The sequence below is a fragment of the Coregonus clupeaformis genome, chromosome 8 (assembly GCF_020615455.1).
Source record: "Coregonus clupeaformis isolate EN_2021a chromosome 8, ASM2061545v1, whole genome shotgun sequence".
In the NCBI taxonomy this organism is placed as follows: Eukaryota; Metazoa; Chordata; class Actinopteri; order Salmoniformes; family Salmonidae; genus Coregonus; species Coregonus clupeaformis.
This window is the reverse complement of record NC_059199.1, coordinates 48972577-48990546: the sequence shown is the minus strand read 5'-3', so window position 1 is coordinate 48990546 and position 17970 is coordinate 48972577. Positions and strand designations below refer to the sequence as shown.

The following is a 17970-nucleotide window of genomic DNA, read 5'->3' as shown; positions in this document are numbered from 1 at the left end:
AACGTTAGCAGGGCCTCCAGTGTGGACATTTTAGGATTAGATGGTAAAAACCTCATGGGATTTTATAAGAATGTCATCTCTCATAAAAAACACTTTTCATACAGCTGCTAGTGAGGTTCTGAAGCACTTTATGTACAGTATTTGTATTTTGTTTGTATGCAAACACTAGAACCATAAATGTACATAGACAATGAAAACCAGGCACTTTCAAAGTTATTTTATTTGTATTTACATTGCCTTGCATGTTCTTATTATACACAGGACAACCTTATTGGGCCTTCAACAGTGTTCCAGTCCCATACAAAAAAGTCCTTACATGTTTTATTGTCTAGGCTTTTTTTTTTCTCCCTACATAAGATAGTCACAATAGCTGAGTATTCAAGAAATAACATGATCAAGTTGAGCCAGATATGTCCCTACAAAGCTGTGCCTTCATAGCTCTACCTTGCATTCGACAGTTGAAATGTTACTAGAAAATAACTCTACATGACAGCCAACAGAGACTGGTCAAAATGCACTTCAACAAACGGTTTGTTAGTTTATAAAATGGTATATAGTTCTTGGCCTTTAACACAAATCCAAAGGAAATGCAAAAAGCAGACCCAGCCCCAGCAAATAAGTAAAAAAAAAAAACTCTTACATATTCATACATTTTGTTAGCAACAAAGTACTGTTGAAATCACTGATATAAATACATGCACCGTAAACACCTACCATGACAAACAAACTAAAATCATACCAACCCAAGGGTGAAAGACAAACAAAACTAAAGATGATCTAATGATCAGTTCACAATGAAAAATCAGCCACAAAGGGATTTTGGTTGGGGTATGTTGATTTCCAAATGTCTGTGTCAACTTCACAAAATGCCATTCCAAAGGATCTAATACATAATTTTACAATGCATCCATTTCCTCTTAACTCCCATTAGGTAGTAACATGTACCGTTTCAGGCGAACATACACCAAACATACTGCAAATCTATATACATGCTTCACCATAGGAGGTGGATCTGGGCACCATTCAAAGTACCATGTGATACAGATTTGATTGTCTAAGCAGTAAAAGCCAGTCACAGCGACTCATAAATGCTAAAATAATATTTAACAGGTGACAGTATTGGGATTCTGTTTTCAACAAGGGGAAGGATGCTACGACTGGGTGAACAAAGCTGCGAATCGTCATTAAAGGAGAGAATTTCCTCTGTAACATGTCACCGGCAAGACAATCAAAACAAGAAAATAAAAACTTTGTGAAAAGGAAAAAATACATTATTCACATACAGTAAGCTTTTCAGCGTTACTGATAGTTACAAATAAAATATTTCGGCACCGATTAATGGTTAAAAAAAAGGTATGAGTAATAAAATAAGAAACACTTAAACTAAAGTGTAACAACCATGTTTGATAATGCATTTAACACATCTTAAGTATTTCCCTTAGAGATGATATATTCATATACAATATAGATGGTTAAAAAGGCACAATATAAATATGTACAAGACACTCAAGAATGACGCAAACAAATACACAAAGAACACATTCTTAACGGTCAAGCTGCAGGTGTGTAAAAATGCCTAATCTTCTTCAGGCTCAGTATTGTTTAGTCGTAATCTCACACGGACCAGGGATTAATTATATCAACCCTCTAACCACCTCTCTTGACCAGCTAGCTACATGCGGCAACAAAATGTCCCTTGAACTATAGACCAGTTAATAAACAGGCATAACATTACCACTGACCAGAAATGTATTGCACAGTCATCCCTGGTTTTTCCTAATATGTATAATGACGAGGGTAGACCGACTGACTACACTGCAAACAGACTGCGGCGGTATATTTTTTGGGCATCGGTCCTGCACAAATCAATAGCAAATTTAGAGGGGATTCCCCAGCTAGTTCACCTGATGAATTACCAACTTGGGAAATATCTTTGTATGCCGCTGTTTCTCTATTCAAATATGACTATAGTAAAATGTGAAGTATTTGGAAACTGCGACATCACTCTTGGGAAATAAATCAACACACAAATATTTTTGGTGAATTAACCACCACATTGAAATAATGGTATCTGGGGTTTTGAGGTTGGGTGTGACCCACACCATGCAAATCAACTACAGATTGATTCTACAATGGAGACCTACACCCATTTTCATTTATCCATGACACAAGCAGTTGATCTTTGTGATGGAAAATATCTGTCATGTTGTGAGGTAATCAGGACCTCCTGTGACTTGGTCTAACAGCATTTCCAGTATTTAACAATAACAGATAACAATTGCACTGTATCTTATACAACATGTGATTGGATTGTGCGATTTGCCATCCCTTTCAGTGAACTGCTTTTAAATGCTCTTTGTCAAGTTTAAATCTCTTTGCAGGAATTCAAGGACACTTAGGGCTGTGCTCTGAGGAACAGTTAGCCCAGCTTCTTCTAAAGGTTATGTATACATGTACAAACATTGAACTTCAGCACAATACTGAAGAAATTACACATTGTTTCAAAGGCCCATTCTTGGTCTTTTAAAGTTAATTTACAGAAAGGCCTGGTTTGGCTTATCTTAGGTAATAATATACAGCAACCTGGGGTCCATAGATATCATGCAGTGAAATACAGGTTAGGTTCTTCATTGAGTCATTGTCTGACCACACATCAGTTTATGTAAAAAGACCACCGAAGACTGTTAGGCTGTTGAAGTCTGACACAGTGGAGAGGTCGGGACAGCTGAGAGAAGGGTGGTTTTATAATGAGTCCACCATTCTATCTCCATGGAGGACATTGTCAGTACTAGAGTATAACTAGTAGAAAGGTTATATCCAGAAGACAATTGAAGGTCATTCCTAAGTAGCTATCTCATCATATACTTAGAAAAAATACAACAATGACCGACCCCTATCAATGCTGCCTCAGTAACATTGACTTCTGTTTAAGCTTTGGAATGAGTGCAAAACAACCTTTAAAAAAAAAAGATATAGCATTGATACATGTATAGCTACCCTCCAGAAAGAGAAACTGAGGGCTCTAAAACAACCCAAAGCGTCCGTCCGTGATGCCTGACAGTGCTGCAGACCTTTGCTTTGGTCAATCCACGAATGAGAGCGTGTACGTCCCAAATGGCACCCTTTTCCGTATAGTCACTATTTTTTCCCACGACTTGGTCAAAAGTAGTGCACTACATAGGGAATAGGGTGCCATTTGGGATGAAGCCAGAGGAACAACAGCCTGTGGGTTGTGGAGCCAGAGAGCGAGAGGTTTGCCTTCTTCCGTTTAGTCGTGTCCTGTCTGTCTGACTGTTGTGCCCCAGTGCTAGGATAGCTGCCATAGGGAGAGTGATGCTGGGCGGTAGCCCTGCATCAGAGAGTATGTCTGTCCAGTCTACTTCCCAACCACTACCATCCCAAAGTCCACCTCAGTTCAGTCCATGGCCATCACACTGGGGCAAGATTGACTCACTAGGGCCAGCAGTTGTGTAAGAGTGTGTGTGTGTGTGTAGGTGTGTGTGCGTGTTTCAGAGGGCTGGGGTGGAGCTGAGTACCTAATAATAATAATAATAATAAGTCACTCCACAAGCGAACAGAGGGGTGACTGACTGTTTCCCTCTGTCAGACCTCTATCTCTTCCGCTCTACAAGAAGTCTAGCTCCAGGGCTTGGTGGAGGGATACTAGGTCCCCGTGGGTGGAGATACGCCAGAAAGGCATGTTGTGCTGCAAAGACAGAGCAGAGAAACCAACAGTCAAATCAATACACCAAGACTTATTTACTGCAGTGTTGAGTGTAAATGGTGAATACCAGAAGTACTTGCCATACTGTATGCAACACAGAATAAGTACTGCCGGCTGTTTGTTCAGTCTTAATACCTTGTAATATGCAGCCAATACCCAAATGCACATAGGTCTACCTGTTTTGCTGCAAATTCCTCATCACGACCGTCTCCTACCACCACATAGGTCACCTTCTTCCCAAAGCGAGAGACGATGCGCTCAAAGCAGCTCTCTTTCCCTACAGAAAGACCACAGGAAAAGCAAATAGTCACATAAGGACACACACACATTAGTAGATTGACTTTCAGCTGAGATACTCAAACTCTGGATTTAATCTATTTCATCCACCTTGGATCAAATACAAATCCTTTAAACCCCACAGCTACGGGGACTGCTGTAAGTCAATCTGGAAAAGAGTGTCTGCTAAATGACTCAAATGTAAAAAAATGTGTTAGTGGTTTAGTTTACCTATCTTGGTGGCGCTGTAAATGTTCTCTATGGGGAAGACGTCCCCCAGGCCGTAGAGCAGCACCTTGGCCAGAGCAGGCACTAGCTGGGTGGTCGTCACCAGGACATTCATACACTTACCCCTGTGGACAAGGATGCACACACACTGAGAGCAAGGCCACAATAAACTACACTACTATACACTGTCCAAATTTCTGTTAAAAAACATCAAGTTAAAAACTGTAAAATTTGAATACAGATTGTCTAAAACGTCAATCTCACTGTGCTGACCTGGACTGGATGAGCAGCAAGGATTTGAGTGCCGTGCTGAGCCAGGCATCTGTCACATTTTCCATCTCAGACTGCAGTCGAAGGAGTAGCTCCCTCTTCATGGGACTCAGCAGGCCTAGAGGAGAGCGTTATTACCAGGATAGGCGCAAGAACACACAATTATAGCATCACCACTTTCTTGCAATGATACTGTATACTCACTAACTGTAAGTCGCTCTGGATAAGAGCATCTGCTAAATGACTAAAATGTAAATGTATACAAAAACAATGATATCAGAGCTGGGCGTTTAGAGGTGTTATTACCACAGCAACCAGGAGATGGCGCAGGAACACAATTACAACCTCCCCATCATCTCCCTGTTCTTTTATAATGTATTGGTATCTGGCTGTTATATCAATGTCTGGTTAGATTCTAGATTCCAGTATGCCACACACAAAAAAATAAAATGACTGTGCACAAACAGGAATATTCCTCACAGGCGATACTATGACAGGGCAAGAATACACAAAAGCATACAGTTTTTATTTGAACAATGCATCAACTAACATCTCAAAGTAATATTGGGGGAACTATTCAGATGTCATCAGTGTTTGGATGCCGTGCCCTAAGGGTTTCCCAGTAAGTCACAGTCCGGTGATTAGTTCGAATTTGAACACAAATACAGTTGACACGCAGTCGCACTTCTCACCTCCCACGTTCCCTTTGTATCCGTTATAGATGTCCTTTAGACGGCGGTAGCGGAAGGCCAGTTTCCTCATCCACTCCACTCCACCCTGGACTCCAGTGGTGGCCCCTGGGGCCCCTCCACCACTGGGGCCGTTGAAGCCGTCCGCCAGGAAGTTATAGGTGCTGAGAGGAGGCGGATGAGAGGTTTGTATGTGGCTAGCGTGGAAAGTAGGGTCATTGAGTCTCTACCGTTTCCTGATATAAGCATCACAAATCATCATTATTTAGCTAAATAGTATGGCCTCTTGCGTTTACTGGTTTTATCCAGCAGCATCATAACTGAAGACATATCAATACCTCAGATCCTGTCCGTTGTCATCAGAAACCATGTCTTCAACATGGACCTGGTCACACTCCTCCAGGTCATTGAAGAACAGGTGTGTGTCTGCCAGCTCAAAGATCAGCTCCTCCATCTGAAGACCCAGGTTCAGTACTGTGGCAGGGTCCTACACAGGCCCAACAGGACATAGGTTATATTCATATCAATAGAAATCTTACCACATATCAACAGAGAAATTATCTCTATTACACAGATGTGTAAAATAATAAATGATAGCTCAAAACATGATTGTTGTGATTTCCCCAATGTTTTTTATCATTCCCAAAGACACACCTTGCCAAACTTCTGAGCGAAGGACCCGGTGAGTAGAGAGTGGAATATGATGATGGTTTCATCCAGATCCCATAGAAAGATTCTCTGAAAGAGACGGGAGAGGAATGGGTCAGTAACTAAGGAGTGGGATTAATCAGAAATTATGAATCTTGTAAAATTACATGAACATGTAAAAATGAAATAACATTTTCCAGAGCAGATACATAAATAAGACAAAGAACCAGTCACCTGAGTAGCTGGTTAATTTGTACGTCTGTATATGAATGACTGCATCTTTTAAAACAGTCTTAGGTGGGGGTTTTGAAGTGTTTTTTATTTTATTTTAATTTATGCTTTGGCCACAAATATAAGTATAGGATGAGTCAACTACATTATTTGGGTACGAGTTAACAGACTATGAACTTTTAAGTGAGATTTTTACTAAAAAGTTACTTTAAAAGAACCCCTCATCTGAGTCGCTGGTAAATGTGTATGTGACTGTGAGTGAGTAAGTGGTTGTGCATCTCTGTTCATATGGGTCCTATAGTTACCTCAAGGTCGTTGTCAGTGGGCTGGTTGCTGTCTGATTTCTTGGCCTTCCCCTTGGCCTTCCCAGCAGGGTTCCTCCTCCCTGCCTCATCCTGGTCCCGGGCCCCCGTGGGGAGAGCCACCCCTGTCGGGAGGGCCACTCCGGTCGGGAGGTTTTCACGTGGAGACGGGTCTGAGGGAGAGGGCAGACAGGTTGAGGATAGATAGTTGACAATTCAGTTGAGCATTGACACAATCCTCCATGTTTCTGAATGTTGAACACCTCAGCCTAAATGGCCTAACAAGCCCGTAATCAAAGCAATGTTGATAACACAATAACTACTGGATCCCAGTGTTATCCATCCAGCTATATTATAAACATGGAACTGACATTCATACGGTAAGGCAGAGTGAAACCGATAATGGGAGTGATCAGAAGTACCTATAGATACCTGCATGGTCCTAAAGGTAAGACTAAGGTTGCAAAGGGAGGGTATATTACTGGAAACTTTCGAGGTTTACCAGCTAAACTACCAGAATGTTGGCATCTTTTAAGGATTTTATGTAATCTATCACAAGACATCTAATGGCCCTTTTGGGTACTTCAGCTTTTTACAGGTGTCTAATGATCTCTGGCCATCTATATGGCCTTATCGCATGTAAAATATATTAAATAAGATGATTTTAACATAAAAATAGAATAACAAAGCTGTAAAACATTATCCTAAATATAAACCATGCATGAAATATCCTTCATATTTTTTTCCCACCCATTTATTTTACTATTTCAATATGTATTTGTCATCAATGTTTTGGCGTCAAACTGGTGGCAGTTGTGAAAAACGTCAATAGTTGGAAGAGTTGCAGAGTTAATTGAAAATAATGTCATTGTGTGTTGATTGTCGTTGATTAGATGCTTTTTTCATTAATTAGGCTCTTTTCTCTTGAATCATATTGGTCTATCTACTAGAAACTCATGGACAATATGACACCGATATAAAAAATGTATACTATATACGAATACATTTGTTAAAAGTTATTCCAGTATAAATTACCAAAGTTACCATTGATTTTGTTAATTACCCAAATTATGTTAACTTTTGTAACCTACCAACCCTAGGCAAGACTGTACTAGCTATTGTTATGAGGTAAGGCTGAAGTACCTGTAGTGCTGGGCAGTCCAGCGGAGGCACTTCCCTCGGTCTTGATGGCTGGATAGCCAGCCACACCCACACTGGATCCATTCCCTTCGCTATTGGGCTGGCCGGCGAGCACGTAGCTAGGAGGCGGGGCGTAGTACTGAGGGAACTGGGCCTGGCCCAGAGAGTTATAGCTGCTGAACTCCTGCAGCACAAGACACGCATACAGAGAAGGGATATGAAACAATCCAAGGATGGATTTACAGGTTGTGTCCCACAGGGCTCTGGTCAAAAGTGCACTATGTATGGAATAGGGTGCCATTTGTGAGGCAACCATACTCCATTAGACATACTCCGTGAATGCATTGTGACGACCATGCAACACAATGAAGGCTCTGTATAGAGATGTAACTTGACGTATGCTCCAGTGACGTTTTGCTACAGAGACTAGGGCAGTCATGAGTCATGACGTGGGGCGGCAGGTAGCTTAGTGGTTAAGAACGTTGTGCCAGTAACCGAAAGGTCGCTGGTTCTAATCCGAGCCGACTAGGTGAAAAATCTGTCGATGTGCCCTTGAGCAAGGCACTTAACCCTAATTGCTCATGTAAGTCGCTCTGGATAAGAGCGTCTGCTAAATGACAAAAATAAAATAAAAATGACCACAGTAAAATTCTAAATGGAAGTTGAGTCACGGTAATCTCCTTTTATGCACTCTGGACATGCCTTAGTAGTAGCCTATCCAACTCGCTAACGATCATCAGGTCACTAATGGCCTGGTACTCAGGGCTCTATTGTCCCTCTAACATCAATGCAAATGCAATCGAAAATCACATCAAACACTTATCATCAAAACAGTATGTGCTTTAAAAAATTCACCTCATTCTGATTGATCAATTTGATGAAAGAAGTTCAACAATAGGTTGAAACTGAGTGGAAAACATGGCCATTGTGGATGTTGTTTCAAAGCCTAACACAACGAAATGGACAGCGACTTTCTAAGGTGATAAAGCATTAGCATAGGCTTATATATGAGCCCAATACCCCCCCAAAAACTGAATTAAAATAATGATTGGGCCGTTATACAATACATAGCCAACCGCATACACACGACAGAAAAACATTACTGCTTTAAGATATATTTGGTAACATTACATAACTGGTCTAGCCTAAATTAAACAAATTCAGATTTAGCCTACAATTATAGTGAATTTGTTTATGATTTTGAATAGCATAGTAATAGGACTTTTATTTTATTTTCATAATTAATAGACTGACAGATTACCTTTAGCTACAGAATCTCTCACCACCGTGAGTTTCCATCTCCCCTCTCTCCTCTATTCCTTTCTTCACTGTCAACAGTGAAAATGAAAAATGTTTTGTTGTGAAAACATGTGACTATCGATGTTCCCGAACAGATTTCACTTGGTTTCTCAAATTAAGCACTGGGTAGCTGCTAGAGCAGGGTTGGAGTGCCCATGCCATACAGCGTTTGGGGGGAATATCCCCTATGGCGCAGCGAAATTACCGGAGTAGCCTACCCAACATGAGTGAAAAACATATCGGCGGGAAAGTGGCCTCCCATTCGCTATTCCAGTGCATACGGATGACATATATTTTTTGTCTTGACCCTGTTCTTGCCCATTCTAAATCGAAATTGATTTTACATATTGGTAAAGACAAGATTACATTGAGAATAGTCTGATGGGTGTAAATATGATCACTTGATGAGAGAACAGTGTGTGCAGCCTGAGGCAAGGAACAGAGCGTTAACATTTTTTTTGCGACATTTTCAAATGATCAATAGACTATAGTCGCATCATGCAGCCCAAATATCTTTTGAATTTTAAGGCCTTCTAAGGTTTGTATCATTCACGTCGAAGGTTGCCAAAAAAACTCTACATCTAGCATTTAGGACCTGTTTCAAATGATCACTTTTACGCTCAACGTAGCCACTTCATATGCGCGCACTCTCGCTCCGGAATGTGAAAAATATCCATTCTATTTTATTTAGCTAAGATCAATTATATTCTTTATACTATAAAATATAATAGTGGCACGGGATTTACAAGCATATCTTGTCAGCTACAGTGGGGGAAAAAAGTATTTAGTCAGCCACCAATTGTGCAAGTTCTCCCACTTTAAAAGATGAGAGGCCTGTAATTTTCATCATAGGTAGACGTCAACTATGACAGACAAAATGAGGGAAAAAAATCCAGAAAATCACATTGTAGGATTTTTAATGATTTTATTTGCAAAATATGGTTGAAAATAAGTATTTGGTCAATAACAAAAGTTTCTCAATACTTTGTTATATACCCTTTGTTGGCAATGACACAGGTCAAACGTTTTCTGTAAGTCTTCACAAGGTTTTCACACACTGTTGCTGGTATTTTGGCCCATTCCTCCATGCAGATCTCCTCTAGAGCAGTGATGTTTTGGGGCTGTCGCTGGGCAACACGGACTTTCAACTCCCTCCAAAGATTTTCTATGGGGTTGAGATCTGGAGACTGGCTAGGCCACTCCAGGACACTTGAAATGCTTCTTACGAAGCCACTCCTTCGTTGCCCGGGCGGTGTGTTTGGGATCATTGTCATGCTGAAAGACCCAGCCACGTTTCATCTTCAATGCCCTTGCTGATGGAAGGAGGTTTCACTCAAAATCTCACGATACATGGCCCCATTCATTCTTTCCTTTACACGGATCAGTCGTCCTGGTCCCTTTGCAGAAAAACAGCCCCAAAGCATGATGTTTCCACCCCCATGCTTCACAGTAGGTATGGTGTTCTTTGGATGCAACTCAGCATTCTTTGTCCTCCAAACACGACGAGTTGAGTTTTTACCAAAAAGTTATATTTTGGTTTCATCTGACCATATGACATTCTCCCAATCCTATTCTGGATCATCCAAATGCACTCTAGCAAACTTCAGACGGGCCTGGACATGTACTGGCTTAAGCAGGGGGACACGTCTGGAACTGCAGGATTTGAGTCCCTGGCGGTGTAGTGTGTTACTGATGGTAGGCTTTGTTACTTTGGTCCCAGCGCTCTACAGGTCATTCACTAGGTCCCCCGTGTGGTTCTGGGATTTTTGCTCACCGTTCTTGTGATCATTTTGACCCCACGGGGTGAGATCTTGCGTGGAGCCCCAGATCGAGGGAGATTATCAGTGGTCTTGTATGTCTTCCATTTCCTAATAATTGCTCCCACAGTTGATTTCTTCAAACTAAGCTGCTTACCTATTGCAGATTCAGTCTTCCCAGCCTGGTGCAGGTCTACAATTTTGTTTCTGGTGTCCGTTGACAGCTCTTTGGTCTTGGCCATAGTGGAGTTTGGAGTGTGACTGTTTGAGGTTGTGGACAGGTGTCTTTTATACTGATAACAAGTTCAAACAGGTGCCATTAATACAGGTAAAGAGTGGAGGACAGATGAGCCTCTTAAAGAAGAAGTTACAGGTCTGTGAGAGCTGTAACTTCATTAAAAATCCTACAATGTGATTTTCTGGATTTTTTTTCTCTCAATTTGTCTGTCATAGTTGACGTATACCTATGATGAAAATTACAGGCCTCTCTCATCTTTTTAAGTGGGAGAACCTGCACAATTGGTGGCTGACTAAATACTTTTTTCCCCCCACTGTAAATGAACAAGCCTACAGCTTATGGCATAGTCAGATAACATACAGTAGGCCAACTCTGTTCTTCTGAAAAAAACATGATATGAATAATTTTTCTTTAGACCTGCCTAAAATAAATAAATAATGTATTGTGATGGTGTATATTAAATTGATTTATTATAATTTTTTTTATGTAGATGTTCCAAAAGGCACATATCAGTGGCTTGTATGAGTGAAGCCTGGAGATGCTAAACATGTTAATGAATGGTCAATTACCATGAGACCAGCAGGCTTTTGCATGACAATAACCAGCTGACAAAATTTCATCACCGCCACAGCCCTAACAGAGATCGTTTGGAGTTTTTTTGGCTTTTTGATGCCCTAATTTCCCTGTTCAAAGCTGGCCAGTCCTTACCTGGTGAGTCACTGTAGGTGTAGCCGTGGTAGCTGAGGGGATGTTAGTGTACACACTGGATGTAGTGAAACTGGAGCCTGGTGGAGAGAAAACAGACACCTCAAAACATTGGAAAAACACAGACAAGAATTAATACCTCATCTCAATCCATTTCAATGAATAGATCATTCACTCCAGTGAGCGCAGTAACCATAGTAGTGAAAAGTGCAAGAACACATCTGCATAAATCATAGCCCCCTGATTTTCTTGTCCAGTAAGCTTGTGCCTGACTCACACTATGGGACCGTTCAGAACCGTAATGTGCTGGCTTGGATATTTTCCCTCCACATTGCCTTGCGTAACCAGGCCAGCCCAGCACAGCTTGGCTCAGTTTGTCCCTGTAGTGTGAATCAAGCATTGGTTAGAAAGAGTATTACCGTAATTTTCGGACTATAAGCCGCGCCTTTTTTCAAATTTTTCGACCCTGCGGCTTATATAACGGTGCGGCTAATCTATGGATTTTTACAGCTAACGGCCACTAGAAAACCTCCTAAATCTATGGATTTTACAGGTTACAGTCCACCAACTTTAACTCTATGGGCTCTATGACCGGTCCACGCCCCCCACCTTTAAGCGGCGGGCTCCAGCAGGAAAAGCTGGAGGCCGGAAAAGAGTGAGACAGGTAGCGCGCAAAAGTAAAAGTGGAACCGAGAGTGGTACGAGAGACAGAACGAGAGCAAGACAGACAGACATTACGAGAGCGAGACAGTTTGTCTCTTTCCCGACAATCCCCTCTGTGCACGAACCCTTACATATGGTAATTAAACATTAAAACACCTGCGGCTTATAGTCCAGTGCGGCTTATATATGTACACATCATTCAATATCATTCAATTTAGCTGCTGCGGCTTATACTCCGGTGCGGCTTATAGTGCGGAAAATACGGTATATGAGGTGCACCCTTAGCGGCATTGACAGAAAGCAGATGTTTCTTAGTTTTCAGGGATACAGTATTTTCAACCTAACTTCCATTTGCCCTGAAAAACAGAAGAAGGGAATCCTCTCAGGCGTCTTTCTACACCTGCTACGTTAGGTTATATGATGTGAGTTAGGGTAGTGAGATTGATAGATGGCGATGGCTTGCCTTGGCTGGGGTATGAATAGTGCACCTGGCCTGGCTGGGTTGAGGTATATGCAGAGCTGAAGCTGAGAAACCCAGGCTGGCCAACAGAAGGCACTGCATCAGGCAGCCCTGTCTCTGTCTTAACGCCTGGCCACATAGCACCTGAGGGATGGACAGAGAGAGAGAGAGAGAGAGAGAGAGAGAGAGAGAGAGAGAAAAAAGATAGGAGAGGGAGGTGTAAAAGGAAAGAAAAAGATGTAGAGAAGGGAAAAAGGAGTTAGAAAGAAAGACCTTTCAGTCAAAGGAGTGAAAGTGAAATTTTAGGGCATTTGAATCAGTGCAAAAGCTTGACGTAGCGTAACAATGAACGAACAAAAGCGTAGTGTTGGATTATTGTGCAGGTGATGTTAGGAGAAGACCAGGGACGTATATGGTGTTTGTGTGTGTGAGAGATCAAGGACTGACCGAATGGTGGGAGGCCGTAGGTCTGTCCTGCCTGGGGGAAGGCGGTGTACACAGTGGACTGGGTCAGAGGAGGGAAGGCCACCTGGCTGCTGTACGACGTGACAGCTGGGCTGTGGGACAGACGGGGACTGTGAGACCTACTGGAGGAAAACTATCTTCCCAATAGCATGCAGTGGAGAACTGGGCCCGCATTTATCAATTGTCTCAGAGTAGGAATGCTGATCTAGGATCAGGTCCGCCATGTCCATGTAATCTGATGCATTATGATTTAAAAAGGCCAAACTGATCCTAGAGCAGAACTCCTACTCTGAGACGCATTATGATTATGGGCCCTGGGCCCACATTTATCAAGTGACTGAGATGCATAGTGCTGATCTAGGATCATTTTGGCATTTTAGATCATAATCATTCAGATTATTATGGACGGACCGGATCCTAGATCAGCACTTCTGCTCTGAGACGCTTGATAAATATGGGTCCTGAACAGAAAGTTTTAATATCTAGTTTCCACAGACAGATTCTTACATTAATATTTATACAGTAGAACTAGAAGTCATCACACACTGATTACTTCTGGCTGCACAAAGCATTTCCCTGCGGGAACAATAAAGTTTAAATTGAATAGTCATGCAAATCCCAACATACAAGTAACCCAGTGTTTCCCAATCCTGGTCCTGGGAACCCAAAGAGGTACACATTTTTGTTTTTGCCCTAACATACTTGACTCAACAAATCAACTCATCATCAAGCCTTCTATTTTTTTTTAATCAGGTGTGTTATTGCTAGGGATAAAATAAAATAAATGTGCACCCCTTTGGGTCTCCAGGACCAGGAAACACTGAATAACCCATCATGACAGCAGAGGATACTCACCTGCTTCCATGGTAGATGTGGGAGTTATATTCAGAGGCTGTTGTCATGGTAAGCTCTTTGCAGGTCACCGCTGGAAAAACATGAACAATGGTAGCCAAGCCTCAGCTTAAACACGTTTTACAAAACATGGTCTCACTATGACAAATTAAAAGCGTGTGTAGACCCAAGGAGTGTTTTGCTCGTACCGGCGTGTGTGTAGGGCAGCGTTTCCCAAACTCAGTCCTGGGGACCCCAAGGGGTGCACGGTTTGGGTTTTGCAAAAACCAAAATGTGCACCCCTTGGGGTCCCCAGGACTGAGTTTGGGGAACCCTGGTGTAGGGTGTTGTGCTCATACCAGTGTGTGTGTAGGGGTTCATGGACTCGTCACAAGCCTGAGGCCCCGCTCCTCCTCTGTCTGGACCAGACTGGTCCCTGCTCACTGAAATCAAAAGACAACAGTCAACCATCTACGCCAATGAGTGAACTACCACTTACAGTTGAAGTCAGAAGTTTACATACACCTTAGCCACATACATTTAAACTCAGTTTTTCACAATTCCTGACATTTAATCAGAGTAAAAATTCCCTGTCTTAGGTCAGTTAGGATCACCACTTTATTTTAAGAATGTGAAATGTCAGAATAATAGTATATACGGACTTTCAGCTCCCTCCAAAGATTTTCTATTGGGTTCATGTCTGGAGACTGGCTAGGCCACTCCAGGACCATGACATGCTTCTTCCGGAGCCAATCCTTATTTGCCCTGGCTGTGTGTTTCGGGTCGTTGTCATGCTGGAAGACCCAGCCACGACCCATCTTCAATGCTCTTATTGAGGGAAGGAGGTTGTTGGCCAAGATCTCGCGATACATCCTCCCCTCAATACGGTGTAGTCGTCCTGTCCCCTTTGCAGAAAAGCATCCCCAAAGAATGATGTTTCCACCTCCATGCTTCACGGTTGGGATGGTGTTCTTGGGGTTGTACTCATCCTTCTTCTTCCTCCAAACACGGCGAGTGGAGTTTAGACCAAAAAGCTATATTTTTGTCTCATCAGACCACATGACCTTCTCCCATTCCTCCTCTGGATCATCCAGATAGTCATTGGCAAACTTCAGACGGGCCTGGACATGCGCTGGCTTGAGCAGGGGGACCTTGCGAGCGCTGCAGGATTTTAATCCATGACGGCGTAGTGTGTTACTAATGGTTTTCTTTGAGACTGTGGTCCCAGCTCTCTTCAGGTCATTGACCAGGTCCTGTCGTGTAGTTCTGGGCTGATCCCTCACCTTCCTCATGATAATTGATGCCCCATGAGGTGAGATCTTGCATGGAGCCCCAGACCGAGGGTGATTGACCGTCATCTTGAACTTCTTCCATTTTCTAATAATTGCGCCAACAGTTGTTGCCTTCTCACCAAGCTGCTTGCCTATTGTCCTGTAGCCCATCCCAGCCTTGTGCAGGTCTACAATTCTATCCCTGATGTCCTTACACAGCTCTCTGGTCTTGGCCATTGTGGAGAGGTTGGAGTCTGTTTGATTGAGTGTGTGGACAGCTGCCTTTTATACAGGTAACGGGTTCAAACAGGTGCAGTTAATACAGGTAATGAGTGGAGAACAGGAGGGCTTCTTAAAGAAAAACTAACAGGTCTGTGAGAGCCGGAATTATTACTGGTTGGTAGGCGATCAAATACTTATGTCATGCAATAAAATGCAAATTAATTACTTTAAAAAATGTGATTTTCTGGATTTTTGTTTTAGATTCCGTCTCTCACAGTTGAAGTGTACCTATGATAAAAATTACAGACCTCTACATGCTTTGTAAGTAGGAAAACCTGCAAAATCGGCAGTGTATCAAATACTTGTTCTCCCCACTAAGTATTTGACCCCTCTGCAAAACATGACTTAGTACTTGATTGCCAGCAAGGGTTTTGCCACCAATCACAGAGGTCAGACGTTTCTTGTAGTTGGCCACCAGGTTTGCACACATCTCAGGAGGGATTTTGTCCCACTCCTCTTTGCAGAGCTTCTCCAAGTCATGAAGGTTTCGAGGCTGACTCGAACCTTCAGCTCCCTCCACAGATTTTCTATGGGATTAAGGTCTGGAGACTGGCTAGGCCACTCCAGGACCTTAATGTGCTTCTTCTTGAGCCACTCCTTTGTTGCCTTGGCCGTGTGTTTTGGGTCATTGTCATGCTGGAATACCCCATCCACGACCCATTTTCAATGCCCTGGCTGAGGGAAGGGTTCTCACCCAAGATTTGACGGTACATGGCCCCGTCCATCGTCCCTTTGATGCCAGTGAAGTTGTCCTGTCCCCTTAGCAGAAAAACACCCCCAAAGCATAATGTTTCACCTCCATGTTTGACGGTGGGGATGGTGTTCTTGGGGTCATAGGCAGCATTCCTCCTCCTCCAAACACGGCGAGTTGAGTTGATGCCAAAGAGCTCGAATTTGGTCTCATCTGACCACAACACTTTCACCCAGTTCTCCTCTGAATCATTCAGGTGTTCATTGGCAAACTTCAGACGGCCCTGTATATGTGCTTTCTTGAGCAGGGGGACCTTGTGAGCGCTGCAGGATTTCAGTCCTTCACGGCGTAGTGTGTTACCAATTGTTTTCTTGGTGACTATGGTCCCAGCTGCCTTGAGACCATTGACAAGATCCTCCCTGTGTAGTTCTGTCATCATTGCAACTCCACGAGGTGAGATCTTGCATGGAGCCCCAGGCCGAGGGAGATTGACAGTTCTTTTGTGTTTCTTCCATTTGTATATGGATAATAATAATCGGACCAACTGTTGTCACCTTCTCACCAAGCTGCTTGGCGATGGTCTTGTAGCCCATTCCAGCCTTGTGTAGGTCTACAATCTTGTCCCTGACATCCTTTGAGAGCTCTTTAGTCTTTGCCATGGTGGAGAGTTTGGAATCTGATTGATTGATTGCTTCTGTGGACAGGTGTCTTTTATACAGGTAACAAACTGAGATTAGGTGCACACTCTTTAAAGGGAGTGCTCCTAATCTCAGCTTGTTACCTGTATAAAAGACACCTGGGAGCCAGAAATCTTTCTGATTGAGAGGTCGTCAAATACTTATTTCCCTCATTAAAATTCAAATCAATTTAAAACATTTTTGACATGCGTTTTTCTGGATTTTTTTGTTGTTATTCTGTCTCTCACTGTTCAAATAAACCTACCATTAAAATTATAGACTGATAATTTCTTTGTCAGTGGGCAAACGCACAAAATCAGCAGGGGATCAAATACCTTTTTCCCTCACTGTAGATACTTTTGTACCTGTTTCCTCCAACATCTTCACAAGGTCCTTTGCTGTTGTTCTGGGATTGATTTGCACTTTTCGCACCAAAGTACGTTCAACTGTAGGAGACAGAACGCGTCTCCTTCCTGAGCGGTATGACGGCTGCGTGGTCCCATGGTGTTTATACTTGCGTACTATTGTTTGTACAGATGAACGTGGTGCCTTCAGGCGTTTGGAAATTGCTCCCAAGGATGAACCAGACTTGTGGAGGTCTACAATTTCTTGGCTGATTTCTTTTGATTTTCTCATGATGTCAAGCAAAAAGGCACTGAGTTTGAAGGTAGGCCTTGAAATACATCCACAGGTACACCTCCAACTGCCTCAAATTATGTCAATTAGCCTATCAGAAGCTTCTAAAGCCATGACATCATTTTCTGGAATTTTCCAAGCTGTTTAAAGGCACAGTCAACTTAGTGTATGTAAACTTCTAACCCACTGGACTTGTGATACAGTGAATTTTAAGTGAAATAATCTGTCTGTAAACAATTGTTGGAAAAATTACTTGTGTCATGCACAAAGTAGATGTCCAAACCGACTTAACAAAACTACAGTTTGTTAACAAGAAATTAGTGGAGTGGTTGAAAAACAAGTTTTAATGTCTCCAACCTAAGTGTATGTAAACATCCGACAACTGTATGTTCACTAACTCCATCTACAAGTTTCATCTATTCGTTATATCCCCACACACTCAATAGATCAGGGCATAAAATGAACACCCACCAAATGTGGGTAGATG

The 17970-nt window shown here is 42.4% G+C and overlaps 1 protein-coding gene across 1 annotated transcript in view; it reads right to left on the bottom strand.

The window, feature by feature from the left end:
* Positions 1–202: 202 nt before the first annotated feature.
* LOC121571876 (eyes absent homolog 3) overlaps positions 203–17970 on the bottom strand; it is a 31178-nt gene continuing 13410 nt past the window's right edge. The window contains exons 5-18 of the mRNA XM_041883645.2: positions 14286–14369; positions 13951–14020; positions 13078–13187; positions 12634–12774; positions 11511–11587; positions 7512–7692; positions 6372–6541; positions 5842–5925; positions 5526–5674; positions 5191–5351; positions 4502–4616; positions 4232–4353; positions 3901–4001; positions 203–3706 (exon numbers count right to left, since the gene is read on the bottom strand). Of these exons, the coding sequence (XP_041739579.2) occupies positions 3626–3706; positions 3901–4001; positions 4232–4353; positions 4502–4616; positions 5191–5351; positions 5526–5674; positions 5842–5925; positions 6372–6541; positions 7512–7692; positions 11511–11587; positions 12634–12774; positions 13078–13187; positions 13951–14020; positions 14286–14369 (1646 nt within the window). The 3' untranslated portion in view covers positions 203–3625. The remainder of the gene's footprint in view (positions 3707–3900; positions 4002–4231; positions 4354–4501; positions 4617–5190; positions 5352–5525; positions 5675–5841; positions 5926–6371; positions 6542–7511; positions 7693–11510; positions 11588–12633; positions 12775–13077; positions 13188–13950; positions 14021–14285; positions 14370–17970) is intronic.